The sequence below is a fragment of the Chelonoidis abingdonii genome, chromosome 1, assembly GCF_003597395.2.
Source record: "Chelonoidis abingdonii isolate Lonesome George chromosome 1, CheloAbing_2.0, whole genome shotgun sequence".
NCBI lineage: Eukaryota > Metazoa > Chordata > Testudines > Testudinidae > Chelonoidis > Chelonoidis abingdonii.
In genome coordinates this window covers 273,775,458-273,792,583 of record NC_133769.1, presented here as the reverse complement: position 1 = coordinate 273,792,583, position 17,126 = coordinate 273,775,458, and the positions used below count along the sequence as shown (strand labels likewise).

General features: G+C 43.2%; 1 protein-coding gene across 1 annotated transcript; it reads left to right on the top strand.

Annotated features, from left to right (window-relative positions):
- Positions 1-3,740: 3,740 nt before the first annotated feature.
- On the top strand, positions 3,741-5,498 carry HS6ST3 (heparan sulfate 6-O-sulfotransferase 3). The gene has a single exon (XM_032771448.2). The coding sequence runs from the start codon at positions 3,753-3,755 to the stop codon at positions 4,440-4,442; it is 690 nt and encodes a 229-aa protein (XP_032627339.1). The 5' UTR covers positions 3,741-3,752; the 3' UTR covers positions 4,443-5,498.
- Positions 5,499-17,126: the final 11,628 nt, after the last annotated feature.

The following is a 17,126-nucleotide window of genomic DNA, read 5'->3' as shown; positions in this document are numbered from 1 at the left end:
GGAAATAAAGTCAAAATTGTTTAAAAACTGTTCTTTATTATTTGTTGCAGCACAACACATTGAGAAAAATCAGAAGGCAGTTGAGGGGGGGGGTTGGGTTGGGGGATGGAGGAGGAGGGAAGGACAAGTTGAGAAACCAAATCAAAAGTTCACATATGCCAGCTTTCTACTGCTTGGGCAATCCTTTGGTGTTGAGTGTGTGCGTCCCTGTAGCCTCCCCCCTCATGTTCTTGGGCCTCCAGGTGAGGAGGCTATGGAACTTGGGGAGGAGGGAAGGTGGTTATACAGGGGCTGCAGCGGCAGTCTGTGGTCTTGCTGCCTTTCCCACATTAGATCTACCATACAGTGGAGCATGTCAGTTTGCTCCCCCATGAGCTTGACCATAGCATTCTGCCTGCTCTCATCGCACACATCCTTCCTCTGTTTGTGTTCCTGTAATGCTTTACGGGACTCCACAATTGTTTGCCTCCACGCATTCAGCTGGGCCCTATCAATGCGGGAGGATTGCATGAGCTTAGCGAACATGTCTGCCTGAGTTCGTTTTTTCCACCTTCTAATCTGAACCAGCCTCTGGGACGGAGTAGATAGGGGCCTGCGGAAGGAGAAAAAGGAAGGTTAGTATTTTAAAATATACATTTCAGAGGACAAAGGGGACACTTTGGTATGAGTAAGCCATCACACACAGCTGGGCAACAGAATTCAGCTTGCAGGCAGCCTAGGGGCACACGAGGTTCTGCTTCTTCTAAATTCATGTCAGTGTTTTCAAACTTCTGGGATCCCTTTCCCATAGCAAGCAATGCCTGGTGGATTTGTCATAAAGGAGGGCCTGCAGGCTCTCTGGGATGATCACTTCACACAACACCCAACACCCCCCCTGCACCCATCGTGTGGCTCCGATGAGGCTCTGAGCAGGGATGAGCCCTTTAAACTATATGCAAACAGCCCAGTGCAGCTGGGTTTCCCCCCGCCCACTGTGTGGCTCCGATCAGGCTCTCACTCACGAGAAGTACCTTCTCCAGGGTTATGGTCCGGGAGCTCGCATTGGGAGTGGAGGGAGGCTATTGGCTCCAGCATTAAGCATAGTTCCTGGCTGGGGGGGAAATGGATTCCCTACTTGCTGCCTGGGACTGTCCTTCTCCTCCTTCTCCTCCTCCTCTTCATCCTCCAATGACTCTTCCTCCTTACTCCATGCAACTCACCCCTTGCAGGTGTCCACGGACAGTGGTGGGTGGTGGTGTCACCCCCTATAATTGCATGGAGCTCACGGTAGAAATGGAATGTATGGGGCTGTGACCCAGAGCGCCCGTTCGCCTCCCTGGCTTTTTGGTATGCTTGCCTGAGCTCCTTGATTTTTTTATGATACTGCTCTGAGTCCCTGGAATAGCATCTTTCCATCATGGCCCTGGAGATTTTAGTGTATGTTTTTGCGTTCCTTTTTTTGGAACGTAATTCTGCCATAACAGACTCGTCTCCCCAACATATGATGAGATCCAGTAGCTCCTGTTCGGACCATGCTGGAGTTCGCCTGCGAATCCAGGACTGCGTGATCTCTTGTGTTGGTGGACTCTGCATGATTGCCTGTGATGGTGGACTGTGCTGATGGTCACTTGTGCTGATGGTGACCAAACAGGAAATGAAATTCAAAAGTTCCTGGAGCTTTTCCTGACCACCTGGCTAGTGCATCGGAGTTGAGAGTGTTGTCCAGAGCGGTCACACGGGAGCATTCTGGGATAGCTCCTGGAGGCCAATAACGTTGAATTGCATCCACAATACCTTTAACCTGGGATTGCAATCTCAATTTAAGTGCTACTCCACTTGCCGAGGTGGAGTACAGAAATCGATTTAAAGAGCCCTTTAAATGGAAAAAGCCGGTTTGGTCATGTGGACGGAATCATTTTTTTTTTCTGAATTAACTCGGCTAATTCCGAAATAACAGACTCATGTAGACCAGGCCTTAGGGTAATTTCAGTGGATCAGGTGTTGGAGACTCATAATTTATGAACGTGTTGTTCAGAGCCAGATGAGTCATGCAAACACCTCTTTTTGTACCACACTAGCTGTGTTAATTTTACTCGTGGACTTTTAGTTGCTATTCTAGCTGACAAAAGTTATAAAGTATTTTGGTTTTGTCTTATTTTTATATCACCCTATAATTTAGGTTAAGTTGTTATTGAATAAAATCTTCAACAGTAAATGTGTTACATGAAAGATTGTTTAGTTATACTCAATTTCAGTCTTTTTCACATTGCCATAACTAGATGTAGAAACTCTCAATGCGGCAACTAAAAGATAAATTGACAAACTGAGCTCTGCAGTTTCTTGTTCTATTTGATGTCAGGTAGATTTTAGTGTCTTTTTTGTATTCCTAACAGATAACAGCTGAACATGTTAACCTTTACACTTATCAGCAGTGAGTGATTTTAGTATCCATGATCATAACTAGTCGTAATCCATCTCTCAACTCAAATTAAGTCATGTAAATGGATTTTAGTCCTGTCATTGGCCTCAATGTAACCCATTTAATGACCCATTTTCAAGTTGGCAGGTCATGCCAAAATCTTCCACATTGCAGCAGTTGCAGCATCCAGTTGGTATTGTCCAGGCTGCTCATATATTCTAACCATGTGCTGTAGAGAGTCATATTGTCTCAGTTCAGAAGACAGGTGACAGGATTAATATTTTCTCATTATGTACAAGAGTAGTGAGAGAATTCACATCTTTGTGATCTGTAATCCTCAGCACAGTAAATCCTCAAAGGACACAACAACTGTTTCACTGTTTTATCTTTGAACCGTTGTGAGTATCTTCTCCCATTGATTCCGATATTGCTAAATACCAGCATATAAAAAGAGTCTATTGAGTACAATTGGATTTGTCATGGTCTCTGTAAATTGAGGAACACTGCACAATTGGTTATGGTTAAAATCTCCTTTCCTCAAAATAAAAAAAATCCCTCTTTTGTTTGCAGCTTGTTTTGTAGCATATCTCCTTAATCACAAATGGATGAAAATTAATAAAAAGAATTAATCACAAAAACCAAACTGTGTTCTAGTTTGTTCACAATATTCACCATGCGTTAAGGTTTGCACTTTGTACCACTGTGTTTGTCACTGGGAGGTAGTTAATGTTACTTATTTCTTCTTTCAGAACTAGTAAGTGCCTCAAAAATCACCGTGATGAAGAACAGATGGATAAATGGGTTAGGGATAAAAATGTGTCCTCAGTCCACCTTCTTGAAAGTGACTATCTATCTTGTGGTGTGGTAAATTTTATTATCCACATGTCGTGGTTGCTAGGAATGTTCTATAGGCTTAAATTTTACAAGTGCATTGGCCCATTTGAAAAAGTTAAGGCAAGGTCTACACTACAGATTTATAGGGGTATAACTATGTCGCTTAGGGGTGTAAAAAATCCACACCTCTGAGTGATACACTTATACCAATCTACCCCCTGAGTATAGACAGTGCTATGTCAGCGAGAGAGCTTCTCCCATCAACAACTACTGCCTCATGCCAGGTGGATTAACTATGCTGATGGGAAAAGTTCTCCCGCTGGCGTAGGAGCATTTTCACTTAAGTGGTGCAGCTGCACTAATCCAGTGTTTTAAGTGTAGACCTGCCCTAAGACGAAGTTGTTGGTTAGTAAGCATTTCATCAGAGAAAAATAAAAATTGCTGATTAATAAGAGTAAAAGCTGCTGAATCCTAAAACTGTGTTTTAAAAATTTGTTCCAGGAACTTCTATTACATCACAATGCTGAGGGATCCAGTGTCACGGTATTTGAGTGAATGGAAACACGTCCAGAGAGGTGCAACATGGAAAACTTCCCTCCACATGTGTGATGGAAGAAGTCCAACGCCAGATGAGCTGCCTACCTGTTACCTGGGGGATGATTGGTCTGGAGTCAGCTTGCAGGAGTTCATGCATTGTGGTTACAACCTGGCTAACAACCGCCAGGTTCGCATGCTGGCAGACCTGAGCCTGGTTGGATGTTACAACTTGACTTTTATGAATGAAAGTGAGAGAAATATGATCCTTCTCCAAAGCGCCAAGAACAACCTGAAAAACATGGCCTTTTTTGGACTCACAGAGTTTCAGAGGAAAACACAGTATCTCTTTGAGAGGACATTCAACCTTAAGTTCATTTCCCCATTCACCCAGTTCAATATTACCCGGGCCTCTAATGTGGATATTGATGAAGGGTCCCGGAAGAGCATAGAGGTGTTGAACTTTCTGGACATGCAGCTTTATGAATATGCTAAAGACCTCTTTCTCCAACGCTTTCAGTATTCCAAGCAAGAGGAGCACCAGAAGAACCGGCAAAAACGGCGGGAGGAGCGGAGGCTACTCCGGGAGCAAAGAGCGCACCAGTGGCAGAAGGAAGAAGCAGCAGCAGAAATAGCTGTTACTGAAGATTATAACAGTCAGGTGGAGCGATGGTGATACTTTTCATTCTTCGACAAATAAAAGAAAAGAGAATTGAAAACCCTGATAATTTCTTGAACTTGGTTACTCAGAGATTACACAAGGAATGAGTAGTGTTGCCTTGGTAAATGAGACTGAGTCTCACAGCTGCCCTTCTTTGTCTTAGTTTTTCTTAGTTTCTATCAGCTAGGAGAATATATATATTTTTGTGTTTCTCAATACTCCTTATATCAGTGTTATTAACTGGCAGTGGAATAGATTCTTATCCAATACTAACTTCTTTCAAAGGCCTAAGCGATGAGAGTGGCTGGAAAAGATAGCTCTTTTTTTCCATTAACAGATGTACTCTGTACAGTTTGAACAGCTGAAACTTGTGATGACATGAATCAAAAATCAGAGAACCACTGAGCTGCTGACACTGGTGTATTTCAGACTGTCCTGTGTAGCTGTGTTCTGTATTGAATGCAACAGAGAAAACCATGTTGCCCTTTAGATGTTTACATGCAGTGTTTTAAGTAAGAGAAAGAAAATACTAAATGTGATTAAATTACATTTAGGACTAGGTGACACATGGGGCTGAAACTATTCTTTTCATTTCTGAAAGCCTGCAGTCATGGGTGGTTTATAAGTGAAATGAGTTATAAGGTCTTAACCTAATCCCTAGCAGATTTGGCTGTGCATCACCAAAACCTGCTAGTAAGCAGGCTCCATTCTGAGAGAGCCTGGCAAATGAATGGCATAAGTACTACTGCTGAGAAAAGAGATCCATTCTGGGGAAGCTCACACAGGCCTGTTCACCCTATCTGGGTGGAGGTAACAATAACAGCTTTGACTTTTGTGAAAGGTGAAATCCACAAAGGGCGTGGAATAAGAAAGGCAAGAAAAAGAGTGGAAAAAGCTGAAGTATTAGTCTGACGCTTTCCAAATTTGTTATAAGGGCTCTGTTCATAAAGGTACACTGAATCTTGAGAGGTGTATGTGTTTGTTATGAGCCTTGGTGGGAAGAGAGCTCTGAGCTGAATGGGATTGGGCCCATGCTGTGCTGAGTTTAGGCAAGAAGAAGGGGTTCTTAGCTTAGAGGGACCAGTAGTGATGTTGGGGGTGGGGAGGATGTTGTTCTGCAGGTGGGGTTGGGAGTGATGGAGGCAAGGGAGCCTGCAGAGATTCTGAGCTGGGAGGGGCATGGGTTGGTGTGTGAAGTGACATGCCCTCACCCTCCTATGAGGGAGGCTAACAAGCTCCTCTGGGCCTGTTCCAGGCTAATGAGACACACCTGCAAGACTTGCTCAGCCTACGGGGAGGGGGGGGCTTCAAAGGGGGAATTTACCACAGAATGAGGTGGTGAAGAGCAAGAAAGTTGCTTGCCCAGTGACTGATGGTAATAGAGGGAATCCAGCCAAGGAGGAGACAGCTGTGAGACACTGCTCCTGGAGCTGCCCTGAGTGGAGATAACGCACCATGCCCCAGGAAGAGGGGTAGAAGGTAAACCCTGTGAAGGGGCGATAGACTCTGAGAGACTAAGCCCTCACAGCTGAGTTTTTAGGGGCTACCTGAGAGGCTGGTCTTCATTCCAGCCAGACCTTCCCCTCTTGCGAAGGGAAGGGAAGCACAGGAGCCAGACACCAGTCTGTGGGATGTAGCCTGCAGAGAAATTCCCCAAGGCTGCTAACTGGGGGAGAAGAGAGGGTAAATGATGCCTAGTGGCTCCTGGGGGGGGGTCCAGGGAGCCCATTCCCCCACAGTTGGTTTGGCCCAGTTGAATGCAGAGAGAAACTATATCAATTGGTGAATGTGGGTGCTGGTGAATTGATGGCAAGAGGGGTGACTGTAGTGTGGAAGGGAGGGTAGAGGTAGCTTGGAGAGGCAGAGGTTGGTACTACAAGAGATCAGTAAGGGGGTCACAGAGAGATAATTGCAGTTGTCTCCCAATTTGCCCTTTACTGTAAAACATACCTCATTTTTCATTCTGAAAATGGGAGGGTCCCCTCTTTATTCTCACTTCCCTGCTAGCCTCCCTTAACACACAACAAAACTCTTCCCTGCACACCTCTGTCCCTCAGGGTCACAGTGGCTTGGCTTTTCATTTTTGAAAATATTATCTTTGTATGGAATGGGGGAAAGAAGCTGGGAGATTGGTGAGGCTGCAGGTAGCATTCACTTTGGGTGCCAGCTGCCACTGCCTGGGTACAGCAGCAACCCTCCTTCTATTTAGTGTGACCAGATGTCCTGATTTTATAGGGACAGGCCCAATTTTGGGGTCTTTTTCTTATATAGGGTCCTATTACCCCCATCCTGATTTTTGACATTTGCTGTCTGGTCACCCTACTTCTGTTTGACACACAACAACTTCTAATGGAGAAAATGAAATCAAAGTAGTTGGATGGGGGGAGTTAAATTTTAACAGTTTGGTAACACATTAATGCTATATCTAGCCCTGTAGTCAGTCATCTCCCAGAGGGGAAGTCAGGCCTCTGAAGAGCTGCTCATGTGCTATGGCATTTATGTTAATGGAATTTCTGACATCTTGAAGGCATATATTTGAGGCTGAGTTAAAGTTCATTTTTGACTGTGAGCCTACTTCACACATGCTGGCATTTGCAGAGCAGCAAATGGGCCTATTGGGCAGAGGGCTGACAGCTTCCAGTCTCTAAAGCTCATAGAGGGCAAGGAACACAGCCAAAGCCTTCGCAATTACACTAGTGGCTTTAGAAAAACCCACAGTCATTTCAAGTGTTTTTAGCAGAAGTTACTGGCATATTAAAATAAACCAGAAAGGGCTTCCACATTCTCTAAGATTTACTCCTGAGACAGAGGTTTGTTGATATTCACTCTAAAGCGCTGTGCATAGTACTGTGTTTAAAATAACCAATAATCAAATGCCAAATAACTAAAAATGCCAATAATCAAAATAAAGGGCCAGGTTCATATCTTAGGTACTCCAAATTTACTTTGTTGTAACTCCACTGACTTAACTGTAGAACACTAGACTTAGACTAGGTTAAATGAGATCAGAATTTAGCCCACTTTGTCCATTTCCAAAACTTTGCAAGCATTAGATTTTTAAAAACAAAGACATAGAATCACTGTCTTCCTGGCAAATTATGATGTTACTGACATGAGGCATGTGTTAATCTGCTGTGGTGCAGATGTGCTTATTAATCTTTCACCTGATGTGCTCAACACTGGGTGCTTATTTCCAGTTCTAATTGGCTGTAGGTTCACACTAGGCAAAAAGTTCACCGAACTGTTGAGATTTAAGGTTCTAATTTCTGATGATTTATGTTTGGCCACAGAATTAAATGTGTTGCCTCTGAGCTGTTTTGTTGACAAATGCAGATGTGACCTAGCCTGCCCTCACACAAACGCACACAATACCTTTGCAGCAACAGTAGATCAGCTTCTCTGCTCCGGTGTTCCTCACTGCAGTAGTGATGAGAATTTAATGAGGGTTCAAGAAGTTCTATTGAACAACACTCATTACTTGTTAGAGATGGGGCCCAAACCAAACTCCTAGATCCAAACTCCACTGACCTTTGTGGAAGTTCGGGTCCAGAGCTAGACTTCACAGCTACCATGTAACTGTAAAGACCCAAACCAGAATGCCAGGTCCCTTCCTCTTTGAACTTTGGGAAGGCGTAGGGTTGGGCCTCTCTCTAGTTTTCAACTCCCATCTTCAAGTAATTTAGCCAAATCCGGTGACATAAGGGGTATAAAGTTACACACTGAGTGTAGCATAGTCCAGTGAAAGGTGATGGGAGTGACATTCACTATACACCAGAAATGGCTTTGTCAAAGGAGGAGGAGAGAGCGTGTGTGGCAGACCTCCCTGTTAGTTGATTTTCTTGCTACACACACTACTTATCGATATAGTTCTTTGTGTTCAAACTGCAGTACGGACGTTAATCAGAATCAGGCACTGGGCATGCAAAATAAGTCACAAATGGGGTGGAAGTAATGTTGCTGTGTTTAACTCATTGGCTCACTTACGTGTCCCCCCCCCCCCCCCCCCCCCGTTATGTGACTGACTTCCCTGGAGTTCTGATGTTCACCAGGGTGTGTTAGATCAGAATCAGCTGCCACCGAACTACAAATTGGTGCAAATTAGTGCACAAGGCCTGTGCTGTTCATTCACAAAGTTTGGCTTAATCTGATAGTGTTCAATGCTGTAAACCTCTCTAGTAACAGCAAGTACATACTCAGAAAAGATATTCAGGTTTGTACTGAAACACTTCTAATGGCTTGGTTCTTGTGAGATAGTCTTTATGGAGGAAACTGATTGCAGCATCCTCCATTTTCTTCTTGGCCATATCAGTATTTTTTATGATTTAGGTGTCCCTTTTCCTAATTTTAACTTGTCATTCTCTAACGTATATTTCAAATAAATGTTGGAAGGAAATCAGAACTTTCCACCAGTTGCAATGTTTAAGGTGAAAGGGTAGTTAATAGATTGTAAATTTATTTTCCTTATGGATTCTTCCTTTTATTTGTGTGCAATAATGTGTATGAACTCTGCTAATAGGAGATTGTATTGTGAGTGTCCATATCTACTTTTATGGCTATTTAAAAGATGGTTTGTAGAACTGAGGATTTTCATTGATGTAACACACAACATAATGAATTATTTAATGTTAAATCATTTTTGATGTTTAACAATTGTTTTCCCATATTTATTTCAGTGATTTTTTTTTTCTGTAAAATGAGGCAATGTTTACTAAATATTTAAGGAACCTGTTAAAAAACAAAACAAAACACTATGGAGAAGTTTTGTTGAATTTTGTTCCATGCATTAGTTATGAAGAACAAATAAACATGATTCCATTTTTAAAACTGTAAAGAATAATCCTGTGTAAGTAACTAAAGGGGAATAGCTGGTGGCTACTCTTAACTCAGTTGTTCTGAGCATTATTAAAGATCCATCATGTCCACAAGCTCAGTTCAACAACAAAACACACATGGCTAAAACATATTTTAAAAAACATTTCCTTCTGTCATGACCTGCTCAAAATCCCAGAGAAGTCTGTGAAATGACTCACTGATTTGGATCAGGGCCTTAATACTGTTTAAGTGGGTTAGAAATACAATTGGCCACATTCTGGTTTCAGTTACACAAGTGTGAATTTGGAGTAACTCCATGGAAGTCAAAGGAATTGACTCCAGATTTACACCAGTCTAAAGGAGAGCAGAATTTCTTGATGTCTAACAGTAATACTCTAGTAATAACAGATGTTATGGACCATAAGCTTTCATGGGTGAATACCCACTTTGTCAGATGCATGTACATGCATCTGACAAAGTGGGTATTCACCCGTAAAAGCTTATGGTCCAATACATCTGTTAGTCTATAAGGACTCTTTGTTGCTTTTTACAGATCCAGACTAACATGGCTACCCCTCTGATACATGACTCTAGTAATACTTCAGAATTCCAGCTCAGTGCCTTGCCTCTAACCTGGCTTGGTAAGACAGATGCAGCAGACTCTGGAGCAGGGAGGGCTTTTCTTTGTTCTCTAGCAACATCCTCTAGTGGATGCATGGAGTGTTAGTGAGCTCTGGAGGGATCTAATTCCATCTTTCCTCCATCACTGGGAGGATTGCTGCAGGGTGCCAGGTTTTTGGAGCAATGACTGAAGAATGGAAGTAAGAGTCTGGGGACTCCTCTGTGCTCTAAACAGAAGCTCACAGCTCTCTACTTATAGCTGACTGTTTAGTCCCTTGCTTGAGACTGTTTAGTCCCTTGCCAGAGCTGTTTGTCACCTTTCATGAGCACTTAATTTATTAAAATTGGTGCTGTGTGACTAAAGGAAATTATGTGTCATATATGTCACTCAGTGGTGAAGTGGCTATGAAGCAGTGGCATAGAGATGGTTAAATAAACTGCGTGGGTGTGTGCCTGATAAATATTACTATCTATCAAAAACAGACCTAAAGATTCTACCAAAAAATGGATATATTTCTACCACCTAACTGGATACGTTTTGAAGGAAACAATAAAAACCTAGAGAGGCCAAGACAACAGTACAGATTAAAGCAAAAGTGAGATACTAAATCAATAAACCACAACACTGAACTCTACTGCATTTTGCTGGAGAAAAGGACTTGACTGAGACAGCAGTCACATTTAAAAAGAGGGGTAGTAGACGGTGTTGAAGTTCTGATTAAAATCTTAGAGTAGAAGGGGGATTATTCATGTGTTAACCCCATAGGTTACAAAGAGATAGGTGAGATCTTCGAGCAATTGGTAGGAAATCTGAATTTCCCAAAAATTATGGGTGTAATTATTCACTTACAGGTAATTACATGACTTATAAATGTTGTTGTTTAAAATAAGTGTACAGTACTGTAAATTTATACAGGGCTTTGTAAAGACAAGGCCAAATCCTACCTACCATACCACATGAGCAGTCCTAGTAAAGCCCATGAATGAGAAGAATAGGATTCTGTACACTGAGAACTCATGTTCCTATTCTGAACAGTTTACAGTGTGAGGACAAAGCAACTGTATGTTAGATGAAGTGGAGCTGTCACTAGTGATAGAGACAGGAGGCAGAGAAGGATCAGCAAGAAAGAAGTTTGGATTGGAAACACTGATTTGGAGGGGGCAGTGGGACATCCAAGAGGAAATGTCTGGAAACGTGATGACATAAGTGAGAACAGAGTGGGAGAGGTCAAGGATAGATACAGCAGCTCTGAGAATCATCCATGTAGTGATGATAACTGCAAACATTGCAGTGTGTGAGACTGCCAAGAAAGTGTAGAGAAGAGTGAGCTGGGGCTGGGGGGGAGTATTAGGGACAGAACCCCAAGAGATATCAAAAGATAAAAGGAGAAGGAAGAAGGGAGGGAGGTGAGGCACCACCGAAGGATACCCTGGCTGAAAGAGCCACCATCAGAGTAGGAAGTGAACCAGAAGTGCACAGAACAAAGGAAGCCAAGATACAGTGTGAGAGGACTATAAAGAGGTGAGTGATCATGTATATTAAAGGCAGCTTCAATATCCAGAAAAATAAAAACTGACCAGGAATCTGCCAAGTTAGCTAGCAAGATCAACAAGTAACTGGGTCACATTGTAGGACCCGCTTTACAAAAGTGTGCAAGAGCAAGTACCAGAGGCAGAAGCTTCAGTGAACAATAAAAATCAGCATCTGTCTGTTTGATCCATGATGCAGATGAATATTCCTAAATTCTGGTCCAGCATGTGAGTCTAAATACTTTCAAATACTCCACTACATTCAGAATAGATGTAGTAACTTGGACAAATGGATGGATGAAATTCTATGGCCTGTATTAAGGAAGAGGTCAAACTAGATATAATAGTCCCATCGGGCCTCAGAATCTATATCCTAGTGACAGGGAACTGTGTATTACCAAGCACACACCCAGACAAACCAGTTGTGTGAGTTAGCAAGGAAAATTCAGGATTGCTCAAGAGACTGTAACTGGAACTGATGAAATTTATGATAACGTAAATTAAGATGTCACAGCTACAGATGTTCAAATATATGATTAACCTGATGCAGGAATATGCATATTTCTGCAATCTGCTATTAAGTGGGGAAAAAATCCTAGCTTAAATCAATCAAACTGATCATAATGAAATACTTTGGTCCTTATCATAAATACTACAAAATGATTGGCCTGCTGACAAGTGATAGGCCTGCCAAGTGATACTTCAGTCAGCATAGACCCACAGCAATCATGTGAGTGACACTGAACGGCTGGTAAAAGAAGGTGAAGTACTCTGGAACCTCACTAATTTTTTGTGAATTATTGCATTACACATGCACACACAAAGGATAACATCTCTCAAACTGTATTTCTCTTTGTGTATTTGACAAATAGAGTTTAATATGAAGTCTTATAAAGCATTCACAAGGCTACAGGGGGTCCCCAGCAAATGTTGGAGTTGCATTGTTGAAAAGGGTGATGGATACTGAAATGGAAGATACTGGGGAATTTCCCCCCATAAGAAATAATGGCCCGGCCCCCCATCTTCCCACCTAGTTCTGCCCCCTCTTCCAAGCATGCCCTGTCCCCACTCTTCCCCTTTGCTTCCCCCAGCATTCAGGAGGTGCTGGGAGAAGCACCCAAAGAAAAGCCACGCAAAAGGTGAAGTGACAGATACGTGGATCGGGACTGACATGAATCAGAACATGTTCCCTTATTGGTGAGTGACAGATATGTGAAATGACGGATAACGGGGAGATGTATCCTGGGGACCCCTGTACTAGTAAATTCTCTATCATATTGTGTAAAAGAAATGACATCTTACTAACGAGGGGACCTAACTACAGCTTCCGTTGTTATTGGAGAAAGAAGTGATGGGGGTTAGAACAGAGCTTTAGAAGAAAATGCTTATAACTAGTGTGGGGCAGGAGGGAAGTGGATGACAGTAATATTGTAAATACCTCAAAATGGGATGTCCTATCTCTGAATTTGTGATGATTAAAAGCAAAAACTGTTTTGAGTTTAACAACATTTCATGCAAACATCAAAAGGAAAAAAACATAAGTGAGCCTGATCTGGTACACCTGAGCCTATGCATCTCTAAGGGACCTTCTGCTCCTGGGGACATGTTTCTGTATGTCCATCCATTCTGCCTCGTTGTATAGGAAGATGCTAGACCAGGGGTTGGCAACCTACAGCACGTGTGCCAAAGGTAGCACGTGAGCCGATTTTTGATGGCACGCAGGGGTGGGTTGAGCCGCTCAGTCCACCACCATTCTGGGGTTTCTGCTGCCAACTAGGTCCCACCACCAGTCCCACTCAGCGCCCACTGCTGGCCTGGGTGAAGGAATCCCAGGCTGGCAGGAGCCGGTGGCCGAAACCCCAGATCAGCGGCGGGCTGAGCCCCTCAGTTGCTGCTTTGGGGTTCCAGCTGCTGGCCCCTTGCCAGCTGGGATCCCCAACACATCCCCACTCACCTTGCTTCTGGTTGGAGTTCCAGCACAGGCCCCCTGCCAGACAAGGTCCAGGCCTCTGGCCCTGCTCAGCCCTACCAGCTGCCAGCTCCACTCACCTCAGCTGCCGATCTGGGGTTCCAGCCGCTGACCTCCTGCCAGCCAGTTAACAACTGATCACTTAAAAGCCTGTGTGCAGCTAAAAGTATCCAAATATGTGCTAGACATTGGAAAATTCAGCAAGGAATAGCAAGGGCAAGGATCACACTAAACTGATAAGAGCTGCATTTTAATTTAATTTTAAATCTTCTGAAACATTTTGAAAACCTTGTTTACTTTACATATAACAGTAGTTTGGTTATAAAATATATAGACTTATAGAAAGAGATGTTCTAAAAACATTAAAATGTATTACCGGCATGCGAAACCTTAAATTAGAGATCGTGAAGACTCTGGCACACCACTTCTGAAAGGTTGCTGACCCCTGTTCTAGACTCTCCCTCCCCAACTCACTCAGGCTGGTTACTTTCTGGAGTTTAACTGCACTTTATCTTTCCTGACAGAGATTTTTAACCATGCAAACTAAATGTTCCACAAGCAGCGCTAATAGCTTAGTTTTATGTTAATGAATCATTGTGGGACATTCCTGCTCAGGTTAAAGATAACAGTAGTTTTCAGCTTGTCTTTGTTTAGATCAGCTGGGCTGTTAGCTCTGTAGGACATGGATTGAATTCAAACTGCTACTCCTGACAGCTAGCCAACTCTTACTTTGCTAGGTTTTGTTTTAAAGAAACATCTCTGTTTATAGACTCGCCAAAGAGTTCAAGTCTGCCAACGCTGTTTACACCACATCCTGGAACCCTTCTATGAATAAATATCTTTAATCCAGTTGTAACAATCCTATCACAACACAGAGTCATAGAGTTTAAGGCCAGGGGGCCACCAGATCATCTAGTCTGGCCTCTTGAACATCACAGGCCACCAGCCCTCACACACTAAACTCAACAACCAAAGTATTACAGCATGCCGGAGACTAGTCAGTTATGTGCCCCAGGCAGAGAGGCCCCTGCAATGGCAGGGTGTCAGGACTCAGGGGCTGCCACAGAGCTAGTCTCCAGACAGCCTTATCAGTACAAATGACCTGCAGCAGGCTGCCTGATTGGCCACACCAGCTGCAGAGGTCAGCAGGTCACTCTTAAACTAGCAGCAGCTTGCTGGCTTCTCAATGCTCATTCCCACCACTGTGCCTGCTCCTGTGTTACCTTGTTCTTGCTGCTCCTGCTTTTTCCCCCACCTTGCTGCTGTGCTCCCCTTGCCTTGAACCCCCCCTTGCCTGCTACCCTGCTTGACCCAGTTCCTCATCTCTGGTTTGACCCTGGGTTTTGGCTCCTGATTACTGATGCCTGCTGTGACCACTAGACGAGATTGTCCTCATCCTGGTCAGGTGACACAGGGAAATGATTACGTGAGATATAGGCAGATAATCCTGGCAAGTGACTCACATGCTGCAGTGGAGCCTGAAAACCCCTCTAAGGCCATTACTAATCTGAGCTGGGGAAAAGTCCTTCCTGACCCCACATGGTGATCTGTTACATCCTGAGCATGTGAGCAGGAACCCACCAGCCAAGCACCTGAAAGACAAAATGCTTGGTGCCATCTCAGAGCACAGGCCCACCTCATCTACCATCCCCTCTCCAGCCATGGTCATTTGTGATGCTCTGGAGGAAGGATATAAACAAACCCCATAATACACTGGGGGGGAAGAAGTAATCCCTTCCTGACCACTGCAGGTAACTAGCTGAAATCCTGAAGCATGAGCTTTTGAGAACATAAGCTATAAACTGGAATTTAGCCACAGGGCTGTTTAAAGCTGTCCCCTACCATTACAGGAAACCCTGTCATACAATCACAGCTCTCTCTTAAATTTGACCAGCTTAATCGTAAAAGTAATTAAGTTGTTTGCTCCCATAACTTCTATTGGGAGGCTGTTCCAGAACCTCAGCCCTTTGATCATTAAACACTTTGTTCTAATTTTCAGCTTGACTTTGTTCATAGGCAATTTATACACATTTGTTCTTGTGCCAGCATTGTCCTTCAGCTAAAATAGCTCTTCACCCTGCCTGGTATGTATCCCTCTAACATACATAGAGAGAGAGAGAGAAATCATATCCCCTCTCAGCCTTCTTTTTGTTGGATTAAACAAGCCAAGTTCTTCCAGTCTTCTCCCATAAAATAGGCCTTGATCATCCTAGTAGCAGTCCTCTGAGCCTATTTCAGTTTAATATCACCATTATTGAACATGGGTGACCAGAATTGTACCCAGTGTTCCAAATGTGGTCTTACCAGTGCCTTGTACCATGGCATTCATACCTCACGCTCTCTACTGGCAGTGCCTTCCCTGATACGTCCTAGGCTCACATTTGCCTTTTCTGTAGCTGCATCACATTGGTGGCTCATAGTCATTCTGTGATTGACCAACACACCCGGGTCTCTCTCCTCCTCTGTCACTGCCAACTGATATGCCCTCCGATTCTAGCAGATATTCTTATTATTAGACCCTAACTGCATGAGCTTGCACTTTGTACTATTGAATTTCATCCCATTTCTGTCACTCCAGTCTTCAAGGTCATCCAGATCTTCCTGTATAATATTCCAATCCTCCTCCGTATTGATCATGAATTTCAATTTTGCATCATCAGCAAATTTCATTAGTACACTCAGACTTTTTTGTGCCAATGTCATTATAAAAATAGTGAATAAAATTGGTCCCAAGACCAATCTTTGAGGTACTTCTCTAGTAACCTCCCTTCAGTCCCATAATTCACCTGTTTAGCACAAGCCACTGCCTTTTCCCCTTAACCCATTCCTTACCCACCAATTTTTGTACTGATCCCTATCCTCCCTAATTTAACTAATGAGTTTCCATGTGGTTCTTTGTCAAATGCTTTACTGAAGTCTAGTATATTAGATCAGCTAACATTACTTTAGCTAAAAAAAATAAGTTATTTTCTCAAAGATGCAAACCAGGTTAGTCTGGCATGATCATGATTGGTAAACCTATATTGTGTTACATCCCCTTGACCATTTCCCTCCATTAATTTAATTATTCTTCCCTTCACAATTTGTTCTAAAGCCTTGCATACTACTGAGCTCAGACTGTAATTGCCCAGATCACTCATCCCCTCCCACCCTTTTAAATACAGGTATATGGTAGTACCCCTACAAATCCTTGCTAGCTGACCCTGCCAGCAGGTAGGGGATCTTGGGGGACAACTATTGCACTGGTGGGGTGCAAAATAAACTTTGTTAAGAAAATGCAAAAAACAGGGAAAATTCAATTGTGAGGGGTATGGGGTTTGTTAAGGTAGACAATTGGGGAGGGGTTTCTTTTAGTAACTAGTATAGGGAGTTTCAATAGTGGGGTACAACACAGTGGGGTACAATACAGTTGGTAACCGATTAACACTGAAATATAAATGTAACAGGTAGCTAACAATTTCTTATGTAAAGGGTGTGTTACGGCAGCATATAACCAACTAACAGTTATGGGAAAAATGTGTTAAATATCCAAACAACTCTAGGTAAAAGTGTGTCACAGTGGTATAAATGTAAAATGTGAGGTGTGTTAGAGAGAAAAGGGTAACCAATGGGGTTTTTGCTAGACTTTAGTAATACAATTGAGGTTTGGGGGCAGTAGGAGCGGGGGTGAACACGTGGGGGAAGGGATTAAAAAGAGAGAGAGAGAGAAAGGCAGTGGTAGGGGAATGAGGTTGGGGGATGGGGGAAGAGGAGCACGTGAGCAGAGA

Excerpts from the sequence above, each read along its gene's own strand:
- HS6ST3 (XM_032771448.2), top strand. The coding sequence starts at position 3,753 with ATGCTGAGGGATCCAGTGTCACGGTATTTGAGTGAATGGAAACACGTC.